This window comes from Palaemon carinicauda, chromosome 22 (assembly GCF_036898095.1).
Source record: "Palaemon carinicauda isolate YSFRI2023 chromosome 22, ASM3689809v2, whole genome shotgun sequence".
NCBI lineage: Eukaryota > Metazoa > Arthropoda > Malacostraca > Decapoda > Palaemonidae > Palaemon > Palaemon carinicauda.
In genome coordinates, this window is record NC_090746.1 from 4,493,901 (window position 1) to 4,508,800 (window position 14,900).

Here is a 14,900-nt window from a genome sequence, read left to right on the forward strand (position 1 = left end):
CGCTGGTGGGCACACCCGCAACCTTCATGGCGATCGCTCGCGAGTTTTTGGAATCTGTCGAGCCGTCGGAGACGTCAGCTATTATATATTCACCGGCTAAGTTTAATATTTAAAAATGGTTAGTATGCACCAAGGTATGAACACACAGTAGTACTGTATAGGATGCAGATAATTTTGATAATTTTTCATGGACTTATTAAGTGGAAGTGGTTAATGCACAATAGGGTAAAACTAGTTAATACGTAACAAAGGTTTGTACACACATACGTATGGAAACAAATGCGCAGAAAGCTTGAATTGGTTAGTATGCACCAAGGTATGTACAAACAAACGAACAGGAGCGAATACGACAGTTTTGCAAAATGTCAACAAACAGATAAAAAATATTACAGTACAGTAGAATAGGATGCCGATAATTTTGGTATTTTTTCATTGATTTAGTATGCGGCCAAGAAAATAAAGTGTGCAGAAAAAAAAGGTTTGTCTTACCATTATTTATCATTTTCACTACCTATATTCCCCACCCTAAACCACCAGCTCCCACTGGTTGGCCTACGTTGTCGGCAGAAATTCTAGGGTATATCTCACTACTTATATATCAGCCCCAAAATAAATGTCATTTTCAATGAAAACAAGAGTTTTCCTATATGATCGAGGTTCTTTATAACAGAACATTTTACTCTGACCAAAACCATAATATAACTATTAATTGTTACATAATGCAAGTATGGGTTCCTGAGAACAACAGAAAGAATGAGAAGCTTACATCAACAATAAAGATAACACTGCAATCGAAAAATATGGCTGTTTTATTATATTTATATGGACTTAGGCTTACCGAGAAAAAAAGGTAATTTTGTATTGTATTTTCGAAGGGAGCGTAATTTTTCCTATAAGAAAAAAGTAGTTGGAATCCTAGGTTACATTGCCATGTAATACACTACAATGAAACCGAAAAAAAAGATATACTTTGCCCTCAAAATGGGCTGTAGGCCTACTTAAGAAAAAGGCCGCTCACTACGGGTATACTTATGACTTTTTCATAATTGATAGTTGTTGATAGTCAATTCCATTAGCATGATTCATATTTCACAAATACATTTAATAATCCCGTTACTTATAGATTAGACCATGCAAAGTACTACAAATATTGACTGCAACGCTGATCACTTACCTTACCATCTGAAAGTCCCCAAATAAGGTAATTGACACCATAAATTTCATCAGCAACAGTTGAATATTCTATTTCGAACTTGAATGTATTCTTCCTAACAATTAAAAATGTAGTATTCTAATAGTTGCGTTAATTATTGAAAAAAAAAATCACCACTTGTCTAGAGCAAAGGATAACTAAACTCGGGACAAACAACTAAAGTTACAACGTAAACAAAGTATGAAGCCAGCAAACATTTGTAAAGTAAACAAAGTTCTGAGCATTCTATTAAGCCAGCAAACACTTCCATGGGACTTAAAGGTGTTTAAGCTTTTTTTCGCTGTTATACTTTACTCATTTTAAGAGTTTTTTTTATTGTTAAATCCACATTATCGAAGCAATTAGGAAAAATTTTCAGTTTCTTTTTTAAAGGCTTTATATCTTCAGTATTTTGGGTGGCTACCTAGTGAAAGGACGCTGCATAGCCATAGTCATGTTCCAATTATAAGAATGTCTGTCTAGGAAAATATACGAAATACCAGGTTAGTAAATCAATTGACCTCAAAGTTACTTGAATAAACGTAATAAACTTTAAAGTTACTGGAGAAAACGTAATAGTTACACTTGCCCTTTTAGCTGTAATTTATTCTAGAATAGTCTAAACAATAAATAGTTATCCATATAGATACCCGATTATAGATGCCGCGAGACCTATTGTATATTGGCAATGGTATTATTATTATTATTATTATTATTATTATTATCATTATTATTAGCCAAGCCACAACCCTAGCTGGAAAAGCAAGATACTTTAAGCCCAAGGGCTCCAACAGGGAAAAATAGCCCAGTGACGAAAGGAAATAAATAAACGATAAAAGAAGTAAAGAAAATTCAGAGGAAATATTCTTAAAATATCAACAACATTAAAACAGATATTTGATATATAAACTATAAAAAACTTATGTCAGCCTGTTCAATATAAAAACAATTGCTGCGAGTTTGAACTTCTGAAGTTTTAACTTACTGATTCAACTACCCGATTAGGAAGATCATTCCACAACTTGGTCACAGCTGGAATAAAACTTCTAGAGTACTGTGTAGTATTGAGCCTCATGATGGAGAGGGCCTGGCTATTAGAAATAACTGCTTGCCTAGTATTACGAACAGGATGGAACTGTCCAGGAAGATCTGAATGTAAAGGATGGTCAGAAGTATAAAAAAAATCTTATGCAACATGCATAATGAACTAACTGAACGACGGTGCCAGAGATTAATATCTAGATCAGGAATAAGAAATTTTATAGCCGAAGACCAGACAGGAGAACAATACTCGAAACAAGGTAGAATGAAAGAATTAAAACACTTCTTCAGAATAGATTGATTACCAAAAATCTTGAAAGACTTTCTCAAAGAACCAGTTTATTGTGCAATTGAAGAAGACACAGACCTAATGTGTTTCTCAAAAGTAAATTTGCTGTCGAGAATCACACCTAAAGTTTTAAAAGAGTCATACAAATTTAAAAAAAACATTATCAATGCTGAGATCAGGATGTTAAGAGTTGAGGAGCCACTTTCCTTGATCTACTTATAATCATACTTTAAGTTTTGTTAGGATTCAACTTCATACCTCAAAATTTGCACCAGGCACTAATTTTAGTTAAATCTCTATTAAGGGATTCACCAACCCCAGATCTACATTCAGGGGATGGAATTGATGCAAAGAGAGTAGCATCATCTGCATATGCAACAAGCTTGTTTTCTAGGCCAAACCACATGACATGTGTATATAGTATGAAAAGTAATGGGCCAAGAACACTGGGGCTACCCTGAGGAACACCAGATATCACATTCCTATACTCACTATGGTGCCCATCAACAACAACTCTTTGAGATCTATTACTTAAAAAAATCAATAATAATTCTAAGAAACGACCCACCCACTCCCAACTGTTTGAGTTTGAAAACAAGGGCCTCGTGATTAACACAGTCAAAGGCAGCACTAAAGTCGAGGCCAATCATACGAACTTCCTGACCACGATCAAGGGCTTTCTATACAGCATTGGAGATTGTAAGAAGGGCATCTCATGCTCCAAGGCCTTTGCGAAAACCAAATTGCAAACTAGGAAACGGATGGTTACCTTCAGCAAACTGATTAAGACGTTTTGACAAAAAACGTTCAAAAGCTTTAGATAATATGGAAGTTGTGGTAATCAATTTGACTTGAGATACCACAAACATCTTTACATAGTGGAGTATCATTACCAATTCTCCAACAAGTGCTAAAAGCTTCTTTTCTTGCTAACTTGCGCAAAATAACAGATAACTTTGTAGCTAAGAAATCTGTAGTGTTTATAAAAACAAAGGAAAAATACCATTTGGGTCTACACCTCCATATGCATCCAGGTCCATCAAGAGAGCTTTAATTTCACGAGATCGAAAAGCTAAACTAGTTAGTTTAGCCTCAGGAAAACAGGGATGAGGAAGTTTAAGTTTCTCATTACTCTGCTTGCTGCCAAACACATCTGCCAGAAGGGGTTGCCTTTTCCTTTGGACAGTGAGTGACTGAGCCATCTGGTTTAAGTAAATGAGGAACTGTTGCACACACATACATACAAACACACACACACACACACACACATATATATATATATATATATATATATATATATGCATATATGCATATATATATATATATATATATATATATATATATATATATATATATATATATATATATATATATAACGGATTTTGAGCGAAGCGAAAAATCTATTTTTGGGTGAGATAGCCATGGCGTCCTGATGGAAGGATCCTTTTTGGTAGCTTCCTTGGGTAATCACTACTAGGATTTTCCCAGAGAATTAAACCACAGGTTATCACAGAATTCTAACTTCTGGAGCGAGTATCCTAAGGGTTTCCCCTTAAGACATCGTGTATCAACAGGGGACACGCATGTATTAACGTGCCACATAGCTATCTACACCCCATATAGAGTTAACGCTTCAATATGGCGGACAGAGAGCGGCTGGGAGCTGAGCCGCAGCCAATCTAGATGTGGCGATATCGGTACTCGCGATGTAAACATACGGACGCCATTGCTTTTGATGACGTCACGTCCGTCCTCATCCGTAAGTCTGGAGCTCGCTCATCACCATGATACAGCGGCGCAGGGCGGGACCTGATAACAGACAGGGCGGGTCCATCAGGACGCCATGGCTATCTCACCCAAAAATAGATTTTTCGCTTCGCTCAAAATCCGTTTTTTGGGCTCAAGCCATGGCGTCCTGATGGAAGAGTACCAGAGAATTAGTGTATCGTGGTAGACTTTTTCCCCTTTATAAGTGAGTGCTAAAACATTGAGCCGAAAGCATAGTAGTCTATACTAGAGCTACCGTGAGGCAGTTGCCTTCCTGCCCCCCTGGCATGGAAGTCCCCACGGGCTATGCTGAGATCAAAGTGGTCATGGGAAGGCTATTCATATAGGCTGAAGGAACAATGAGATCCAGAAGATAAGTCAGAGCGATTTGGTATTCGCGTCGAAACAAACTTGAAGAAGTGGTGGTTGTACACTTCGTGCATGGAGTTGACTCATCTTCATAACTGAGTAAGTATTCGCTAAGGAAACTTACTTGCTCTATATAAATAAATGCCCGGAGTAAATCCTGGCATTTTCCTTAACCAAGAATAAAGGGTAAGAAAACTATGACAATTAGTATATTTCATAGTAAGAAAGGAGCAAGGGAGACGCACAAGTAATAAAATAGACATTTTATTAGATAATTGCAGGTAAATCAATACATGTCATGCAATAAATAGTAAAAAACATTTACATTGATAAAAATGTACATAGTCATAAAGGCGTGCTCTTGAGTCTGAAAGGGAAGAATCAAGTATTAGTAGGCACTCGTTCTACGGAACGTTAGTCTTTATGTAACACACGTCATGCACGTGGCATGTAGCACTCATGTGGTAATCTACTATGACATTTCACCTGAGGTAAGAACAGTTAAAGAAAGCACAAGGTGGTTTCTGCTTCACTACGTATCACTTGAGGGTCAACATAGGCACCCGACGAGTTAGAGTCCCTAATAACTCACTGTTCTAAGCAGAGTTCAGAGCAGGTTTCATAACACTACCTGCGGCTACCACAAAATGTTTCACTTCGTGCACTTGTTTCGCATAATGTTTAAAGAAAACATGCGAGGATTTCCAGCCTGTATAGTTCTTGAGGCTTTCGAAATCCATACTCTGAAAGAAATTCAGAGACGAAGCGACTTTCCTAGGATCATGACCAGCGGGTGTACTGTCTGGATCCGCTCTGCGAATGAAGTAGGTGATTTTAGCTCTCAATTGTTTCAGTGACAGGTCGCTGCCCGATGTTTCTCCTTTGAAGAGTTGGCCTCCACCAAAGTTTGAAGTTCTATGAAGATAGACCTTAAGGCTCTCTACTGGACATAGAGAGGCATCTTCCTTCAAGGGGCATATCCTCCACGGGCCCCATCGTTTGGTAGGTAATTCGTTCTTTGCGAGAAACGTCGGATCAGGGAAGAGGGAGAGGTCTCCTGAATCGTTGAAAACGATATGTCCCTCTTCTCTAGATAGTGCCACTATTTCGCTGACTCGGGCTCCCGAAGCTAGAGCGAAGAGAAATATAACTTTCTGAGTCAGGTCCTTAAGAAGGCATGAATCATTGTCCAATTTGGAGGCGAAGTGGAGAACTTTGTCTAGAGACCAAGTGATTGGTCTCGGAGGGGGTGCCGGTCGTAAACGGGCACAGGCCTTCGGTAGTTTGTTGAAGATGTCGCTAGACAGATCTATTTGGAAGGCGTATGACAAAGGTCTAGTCAAGGCCGATTTGCAAGTAGAAATCGTGTTGGCTGCCAAGCCTTGTCCATGAAGGTGAATGAAGAAGGACATGCAAAAATCTATGGTGATTTTCGAGGGGTTCTTTGCCTTGACGAAGGAGACCCATTTCCTCCAAGACGATTCGTATTGCCTTCTCGTGGATTCGGTCTTGTATTCCTCGAGGAAGTCTAGACTCTCCTTCGAAATCCCAAACCTTTTCTTAGCGGCTAGGGTGAGAAAATCATGAGATGAAGGTCCTTGATTTTCGATGATGAAGCGAAGACAGTCGACTTCTGTATTTGCTGGGAGAGAACTGGGTCCGGGAGGGGGATCAGCGTTGGCTGCATCTCCAGGATCAAGGGGTACCAGTTGCTGCGGGGCCACTTGGGAGCCACTAGAGCTGCTGTCCCTTTGAAGGTTCTCAATTTGGAGAGGACTTTCAGCAGAAGATTGGTGGGAGGGAACAGGTAAATCTTGGCCCATCTGTTCCAATCCAAGGTCATGGCGTCCACCGCTTCCGCTTTGGGGTCCTCGTACGGGGCTACATATCGAGGAAGTTGATGGTTGTCGCTCGTTGCGAAGAGGTCGATCTGGAGTTCTGGGACTCGGTGAGAGATGAAGGTGAATGATCTTGCGTCTAGAGACCATTCCGACTCTATCGGGTTTGTCCGAGATAGAGCGTCCGCTGTCACATTGCGGAATCCTTGTAGGTGAACTGCAGACAGGTGCCATTTCTTCCTTTCTGCCAGACGGAAGATTGTCAGGAGCACCTGATTTATCTTGGGCGATCTTGAGCCCTGGCGATTGAGACAACGCACTACCACAGAGCTGTCCAGGGTCAGGCGAATGTGTATCGACGGGGGCGGGGAGAGTTTCTTCAGCGTCAGAAGAACCGCCATGGCCTCCAAGATGTTGATGTGAAACGTCTTGAATAGGGGAGACCAAGTGCCTTGAGCCTGTTTTTGGTGGGAGTGACCTCCCCAACCCTCCAACGAAGCGTCCGTATGGATGTTGAGAGATGGAGGTGGGTGTTGGAGAGGAAGGGACCTTTTTAGGGCCCTCGCTTCTGACCACGGCTTTAGAAGAAGTCGAAGTCTGCTTGGGAGCCGTCTCTTGAGGTCTCTTCGAGCGATGGATGCGGAACGTCTCCAGACTCCCGCTGCATCCTTTAGCTGTGCACGAAGCACTGGGTTTGTGATCGAGGCGAACTGTAGAGAGCCTAGAACTTGTTCCTGCTGGCGTCTTGAGATCCGTTTGGATTTTAACAGTCGCTTGACAGACCCTGCTATTTCCTTCCTTTTCTTTGCTGGAATGGAAAGGCGGTGTGACTGAAGATTCCAGTGGATGCCTAACCATTGGAACTTCTGAGCTGGAGATAGGCGAGACTTTTTCGCGTTTATCTGGAATCCCAGGTGTTCGAGAAACTGGGTAACTTTTCTGCAGGATTCTATACAATCCTCGGGCGAGGGCGCCCACACTAGCCAGTCGTCGAGGTAGGCCATCACCTGGACGTTTCGGATGCGGAGCTGTTGTACTACTGCGTCCGCTAGCTTTGTGAATATCCGAGGGGCCACGTTGAGTCCGAAGGGCATGGCCCGGAAGGCATAGCTTTTCCGTTGGAGTCGGAATCCAAGGTAGGAGGAAGCGTGATGGTTCATTGGTATGTGCCAGTATGCGTCCGCCAGGTCTATCGAGACCGTGAAAGACCCTCGAGGCAGGAGGGTTCTGATCTGTTGAAGAGTCAGCATCTTGAACTTGTTGTTCGATATGAATACGTTGAGGGGGGATAAGTCCAGAATGACTCTGAGTCTGTCTGAGTCTTTCTTGGGGACACAAAACAGTCTCCCTTGGAACCTTGTGGACTTCACCCATCTTATCACCTTCTTGTTCAAGAGGTCTAGCACATATTCTTCCAGGAGGGGGGTTGAACGTTGGAAGAATTGCTGGAAGGTTGGGGGTGGTTGCGCCCAGCTCCAGCCCAGACCTTTCTTGATGATGCTGTGTGCCCAGGAGTCGAAGGTCCAACGATCCTGGAAGTGGCGGAGTCTTCCTCCCACCGGAAGCACTTCATTGCTTCTGGGGTCCCGAGGACTTGCTGCCTCGGCCGCTAGCTCCCTGTCCTCCTCTGCCTCTGGAGGGCCGGCGAGAGGAATCTCTGCCGGAACCCCTGCCTGAGCTTCTACCTTTGGGACGAAAGGTAGTGGAGTGCTGCTCGAAGGCGGGGTTGAAGGCCGGTGATGAGGACAAAACCGGCTGTGGGACCAACTGAAAGGTCTGTGGCGGCTGAGCGGCCACTTGGGGAGTAGCGGGTGCCGGAAACTGACATCTGTGCTGACGTTGCTGGGGTCTATGCTTCGACTGCTTCCTCTTAGGCTGAGGACCGTCATCCTGAGAGGGCTTTCTCTTCCTAGACATGCCCCATTTGTTGAGAAGGTTCCTGTTCTCAGATGCGGCCTTGTCTGTGATCTCTTTCACTAGATCAGACGGGAAGAGGTACTTGCCCCAGATGTTGGAGGAAATCAGTTTTCGGGGTTCGTGTCTGACAGTGGCACTGGAGAACACGAATTCTCTGCAGGCTCTACGAGCTCGCATGAAGTGGTACAGATCCTTGACTAAGGTTGCCATATGAGATTTGGCAAGGACCATGTCATGGTCAGGGACTCTGGTGTCGCCAGCCATTACGTCCATCTGGACCTGGAGAGTGAGAGATGCTGCCAGCCTCTCCTTCGTTTTCTGTTCCCTACGAAGGAGGTGATCGTTTAGCTTGGGGAGGTCCTCATTAAACTGACGTCCAGCAACGTCAGGATCTAGTTTGCCCACCACGAAGGTGTGTTGCACATCCTTCCAGTGTTTGGTGTCGGGCGGGGTGACTGCGGAGAAAGGTCTGCATTCCTCCAATGCAGGGCAGGATTTCCCTTCTTCTACAGCCTTAAAGCAGGCAGCGAAGGCCTTTTCCGTGAAGGGTATCACCACTTCATCGGGCGCAACGTAGGTGGGGTACTTCTTGCTCAGAGCCGGAAGTCCAGAGCAGGTAAAGCCTCTGCTCTTAAGCGCTTTGGCAAGCATAGCCTGGGCCTTCGAGAGATCGAACACTATTTTCTCCTTCGGTTCGGTCTCTTCCTTTGAGGATGGTTCTGAACGTAGACGGACGTAACAGTCCGGATACGCCTCAAAGCGGGGGAAGAACTCCACTTCTTCCAGGGGTATGGAACCGATCTTATCGCTGACGAAGATCTTGCCGTCAGCGATGACCATATGCTCGGCGAATCGCCACGGATTGTCGCTCGAGCATGCGGGGAGGTCCTTGATGGAGATTTTGCGAGATTCCTTGGAACCTCCCATCGACCGAATGATCTGGTGAGTTTCTTGGAGCTTCTGCTCCATCACGGATTCAATGAGCCGAATCATATCCTGTGCCGTAGGTAGAGGAGTCGTGGTGGAGGACGTAGACGGGAGAGACACTTCCGTCGGTGTAGGAGTAGGAGGGGGGATGGAGGGAGGGGCATCCTCCTTATCGGACTCGGTATACACTACCCGGTCCTCTTCTTCATCATCCTCCCCTTCACCCTAGGCCATAAGGGTTTTCTCGGTGTCCTCCGAGATCTCTGACATGCGTTCATCATGTTCTGAATCCAGGTGATAATCATTCATGGACTGAGCCATGACAACATCAGGTTCCACTGTAATCTGGACTACGGGGATCTGTTCGACTGGGACCACTGAGTCTGGAGAGGCCTTTGGGAACAGCAAAGACCTCATTTCTTCTGTGGCTAGGTATGGTCCAGTGGCGTTCTTCTGAAAGCCACGTACCCACTTGCGTAGGTTGTCCCGAGCAGTGTCCCGAATCTCCGCTGAGGGAGAATCATAGAATGCTTTCTGTAAGCATTCTTGGCAGACCGAACAGGTGGTGGGGCCCCAGTATTTGAGATCCCCTCTCTTGTGAGCACAAGGGGCGTGTGTCCTACACGCCGTGTGTCCATAGAAGTGTGGCCGACGGACCGCGCAGAAGTCGTGGTCACACCTGACGTACTCCTCCTGTAAAGGAAAGAGACGATGAGTATTGTAGAGTCATAATATGGCTCGTATATAAAGTTAATTATTAACAAGTTAATATTAACTTAAATTAATTGTGATGCACAGAAGGGTGGGTGAAAGAAGACAGACGCATGCCTCGTGTAACCCGCCCGGCTGGTTGCCGTAGCATCGGACAGTCCCAGGTGGCCGTAGGCCTCCATGGAAGGTGTCTTGATAATGGGAATTCCATCTAGAATAACCATATTATAGACTAGGCTTGAAATCTTATCAAGAAAGTCTGGGGATCATGAGATCCTAGTAAGGTTCCGGCAACCAGACGTGCCAATTACACGTAGCGTGCTGGAAAGATGAAACACGCAAGAAGACAGAGTGAAAACTGAACAAAATGTACGATTCCGTACCAGTTTGTCTGCGTTAACAAGCCGTCTAGGTGCGGTTTTTAGGAGCTATCGCTAGTAAAGATAGCTGAGAGAAGGGGTGCAAGGCATCTTGCCGCCTCCGGACGGGTCCGGCATACCCCCGGCACGCCGGAAGCCGCTCGAGCAGAGTTTCTGGCATTCAAGAATGATCATTCTATGGTCAAAAGAAGCCAGGGTGGCGGCAGCCGGTAGCGGCGGCCGCCGGCAAGGAGCGGCGGTTCCGGCAGCCGGAGGCAGTCGGAGGGTGACAGGGGTAAGGATAAAGGAGCATAGCCGGGGCCGGGGGCCGGCTGCTAGTGCCGGCACTCCGGGAGGGGTCGGCAGTGTGCCGAGGCTATGAGGGAATGGAGAGGCCACGGCGGTAAGCCGGCGGCCGGCGGCGATCCCCCGGCACTCGGGGGAAGGCGGCAAGGATAAGGAAGTCACCCGTAGCGGCGGTAATGCCGGGGTAGAGGCGGCAAGGGACAAGCACCAAAGATGGAGGTGGGATGGCAAGGCTGTACTAGCCTAGTCAAGACACCTCTGGAAAAGGTACCACCATGATAGAGGTGAATCTATCATCCTAAGCAGGGGCCGCAATGGCCGGGTGCTAAGGCAGTCCAAGAGAGGACAGGGTGTACCCAAAGAAAGGGTGGAGACTCTTCATGTCGACCAAATGATAACTGACTCCATAGCACTATGGAGGGTCTATGTATCAGAGCGGACAACACTGGGAGCACCACGGGGTCCAGCACTCCAGCCTAGGGTGGAGTGTAGGACAGGGGACATATGAAGCCTAACCTACTGGTAGGTTAGGCTAGGCAAGAGATAGGTTGGGGGGGGGAAAGGGTCTTCTTATAAGAAAGGATGGGTTATGCACCAGAGCGGCCACCTAGGAAGGGAGATGCTCACCCTAACCTATAGTAGGTGGACCAACTGAAAAACGGTGCACGCGTATATTTCAGCAAGGTACATAAACCAGCCCTCCCAACCTAACCTGGATTAGGGTTGTTAGACCCTAATCAAGGAAGGGAGAAGACGTATCGCAAGGAAAAGGTCAAGGACCGATTCAGCTTAAAGGAGGTGATCCTACCTTTAAGGTCCGCAACACTAAGGGAAGGGTCATTCCCTTAGGTGGGGAGGCGATACAGTACTCTGAGGAGTCTTGTCCTATCACATGTAATAGGATACAAGATTACCAGAGGGAAGCCCTAGGGCTAGGGATGAAGAGAGCATATAGGGGTCCTATCATAAGGTTAGGTTAGCAAGGCACTCAAGATAACCTACCCCCTATATGGTCCCTGAAGACGAAAAACACTTGCATCACTGTCAATGGTATTGTAAAATAATGCCAAAATCTTCATAACTAACACTAGGATCACTGAAATATCATGCATTAACACTGGTATAGGCTCACTGGCCTAGGGGCTAATCAAAGCCTACTGGTATGGGGTCAGCGAAGACCCTAACTAATGCGTCAAAAACACGATATAAAGTTCCTAGCTATGAAGACTAAATAACTAATAGCGCTGATTAGAAATTTATATATACCGGTAAGGCTGTTGCGGCTAACTAAATAAGGCATGCAAGCAACGGCAGCGTCATAAAATGGCGCTGACCGGTCTGGCAAAGCTCTGCCACAATTATGCAAATATCTCGAAAAGTAAGATTTACTTTACGGTCAGAGCTTATTTAAACAATACTTTAACCTTTGTACTCAACTTTCCAGAAGAAGGTGAAGCTGAAGGTTGAGACATGGCGAGGATGCAAGCAGATAAAGTCGCACAAAGGGAAAAATACGTCCAATCGAGCGAGCTACTAGCAAAAGGAATGAGGACGGACGTGACGTCATCAAAAGCAATGGCGTCCGTCTGTTTACATCGCGAGTACCGATATCGCCACATCTAGATTGGCTGCGGCTCAGCTCCCAGCCGCTCTCTGTCCGCCATATTGAAGCGTTAACTCTATATGGGGTGTAGATAGCTATGTGGCACGTTAATACATGCGTGTCCCCTGTTGATACACGATGTCTTAAGGGGAAACCCTTAGGATACTCGCTCCAGAAGTTAGAATTCTGTGATAACCTGTGGTTTAATTCTCTGGGAAAATCCTAGTAGTGATTACCCAAGGAAGCTACCAAAAAGGATCCTTCCATCAGGACGCCATGGCTTGAGCCCAAAAATATATATATACATACATACATGTATACATATATATATACATATATATATATATTTATATATATATATATATATGTATATGTATATATATATATATATATATATATATATATATATATATATATATATATATATATATATATATATATATATATAATCATGTAAAGTATGTGTATGCACATGTTAATTCCTTAATTGTTTATGAAGCTGTTCTTGATAGAGCTAAAAGAGAAATAAAGTTATCTCGTTGGTTATGTTCTATGATATGACATAGCTACTATATCATTCTGTTTTTACTTTTATTTCTAACATTGTTTTTCAATGCACTGGTATATTGCAAATTATTTAATACACTTAACTCATACAATTGCTCTAGGCTAAAGTTCAAACATGCCATACTCAAAGTAAGCTTCATAAATTATAGATTTATAAATAAATATATTTGTTCTGTCTGGTTTTCAGCTGCTGACTATCATCTTAATTTGTTGGATAAAAAATTGTGGTCTATTAGATTTCTCATTCCTGATCTTGATATCAATTTCTGGAACCACCAGTCAATAAGTTATTTATGCATGTTGAATAAGATTTTTTTTTTCTATATACATAATTCCGACCATCCTTTGCATTTAAATCTACTAAGACTTACTTTACCACCTTGTATGCAGTACTAGGCATACAGTTAATTCTAACAGTCTTGCCTTCTCCATCATAAGGGTTAAGAATAGGCCTACACAGTTTTCTATAAGTTTTATTCTAGCTGTGACTAGATTGTGGAATGATCTTCCTAATCAGGATGTTTAATCTGTGGAACCTCAGAAGTTCAATCTTGCGGCGAATATTTTAATATTGAGCATGCTGACATAAGTCTCTCTTCTTAGCCTATATGACAAAATAGATTTTGAAGCAAAGCGAAAAATTTATTTTTGGGTGAGATAGCCATGTCGTCCTGATGGAGTAGCTAAATATCCCTTAGAAAGCTGCCTAAAGGAACCTTCCATCAGGACGACATGGCTGAGCCCAAAAATTTATTTTGACATCCTATAACATGTAAACTAATTATGAAACTCTTCTTTTGCAGGTGCTATGAACTACCCCTCGACAACGCAGGCGCTTTTTGCGCTGATTGTCATGATCATTGTTCTGCTCTTCATCTTGGTTTACTGTTGCTGGGGAACGTTCTCCTGTGCTCGACATGAAGAATCCTCGAACAATGCAGAGGAGGGTGCAGCAGTTGTTCGTGAAATACAAGGACCGGGAGGAAGAGGCCATCGAATGGTTATTGTTCCTTTCAGCAATATGATATATGTGGGAGATCCAGAATCTCGTCGTATCTATGAAATTCCCGTTGAGCAAGATAAGCCTCCAGCTTATACTGATGTATTTGATAATTTACCTCCACCTCCTTACTCAACAAGAAATCAAGGCAGTGACACTTCTTCCAATAGCAATTCCAATAATGCGTCAAATGCAAGAGTATCACTTCCTGATCTCCCACCATCTTATGATGATTGCTTCTCTTCAACTGTGGACAATAAATGGCCAGAAGTTCTGGAAACCCTTCTGTCTGAGCAAGCAAAGAAAGAATTAGAACAGCATTCAAGTAATATTCAATCTGAACGTTCATTTATAACACAATTACCTGCTTTACGAGTACCTTCTACCATGATGATGCAAAATGATATACTCACGGCCACACAAGCAAGAAGGTCGTTTACAGAAAGTGTTCCCATATCTCCAGAGGTTAGCGCCAACCAACTTATAGAACCAGAAAGATCACCATCACAAGACAACAGCAACCCGACTACGGAAAATGAACAAACCAATCCTTCAACAGAGACAAACTGAGTGCAATCAGAATCTGCACGAAGAAGGAAATCCACCAGTTACAATCTCACCAAATGAAAACCAGATGGAGACCACACAGGAAGAGTTAGCATTTAGTGCTACTGATGAGGAACTCATACCTTCGCCATCAACATTAACCACCTCCAATTCATCAACTGAAAATCAAGAGACTAACGTCACTGAAACACAAAGCAAAAATTCACATTCCACGCAAGACTATTCCAAAGTTTAGCTTGCTTCAAAAATTAAGCATAACACCTTATGTAGAAAGTTAGGTATGTTTGAGAATTTGTTATTATATAATGATTTATCTTTTTCTCTAAATAACGCTTTGAGTATCTCATTTCCCATTTGCTGTTGCATGGGTAATTGTCTATAAGACCTTTTAAAAATGCTATATTCTTCGAAATGTAGTCTAAATGTCTCTTTTTGTATAAATCTTCT

The 14,900-nt window shown here is 43.6% G+C and overlaps 1 protein-coding gene across 1 annotated transcript in view; it reads left to right on the forward strand.

Annotated features, from left to right (window-relative positions):
• Nucleotides 1-14,900, forward strand: part of LOC137616295 (ras guanine nucleotide exchange factor S-like) — a 96,042-nt gene that overhangs the window by 80,138 nt on the left and 1,004 nt on the right. Inside the window, 2 exon segments of the mRNA XM_068345938.1 lie at nt 13,690-14,452; nt 14,454-14,900. The exon segment at nt 14,454-14,900 is cut by the window's right edge and continues 1,004 nt beyond it. Of these exon segments, the coding sequence (XP_068202039.1) occupies nt 13,690-14,452; nt 14,454-14,688 (998 nt within the window). The 3' untranslated portion in view covers nt 14,689-14,900.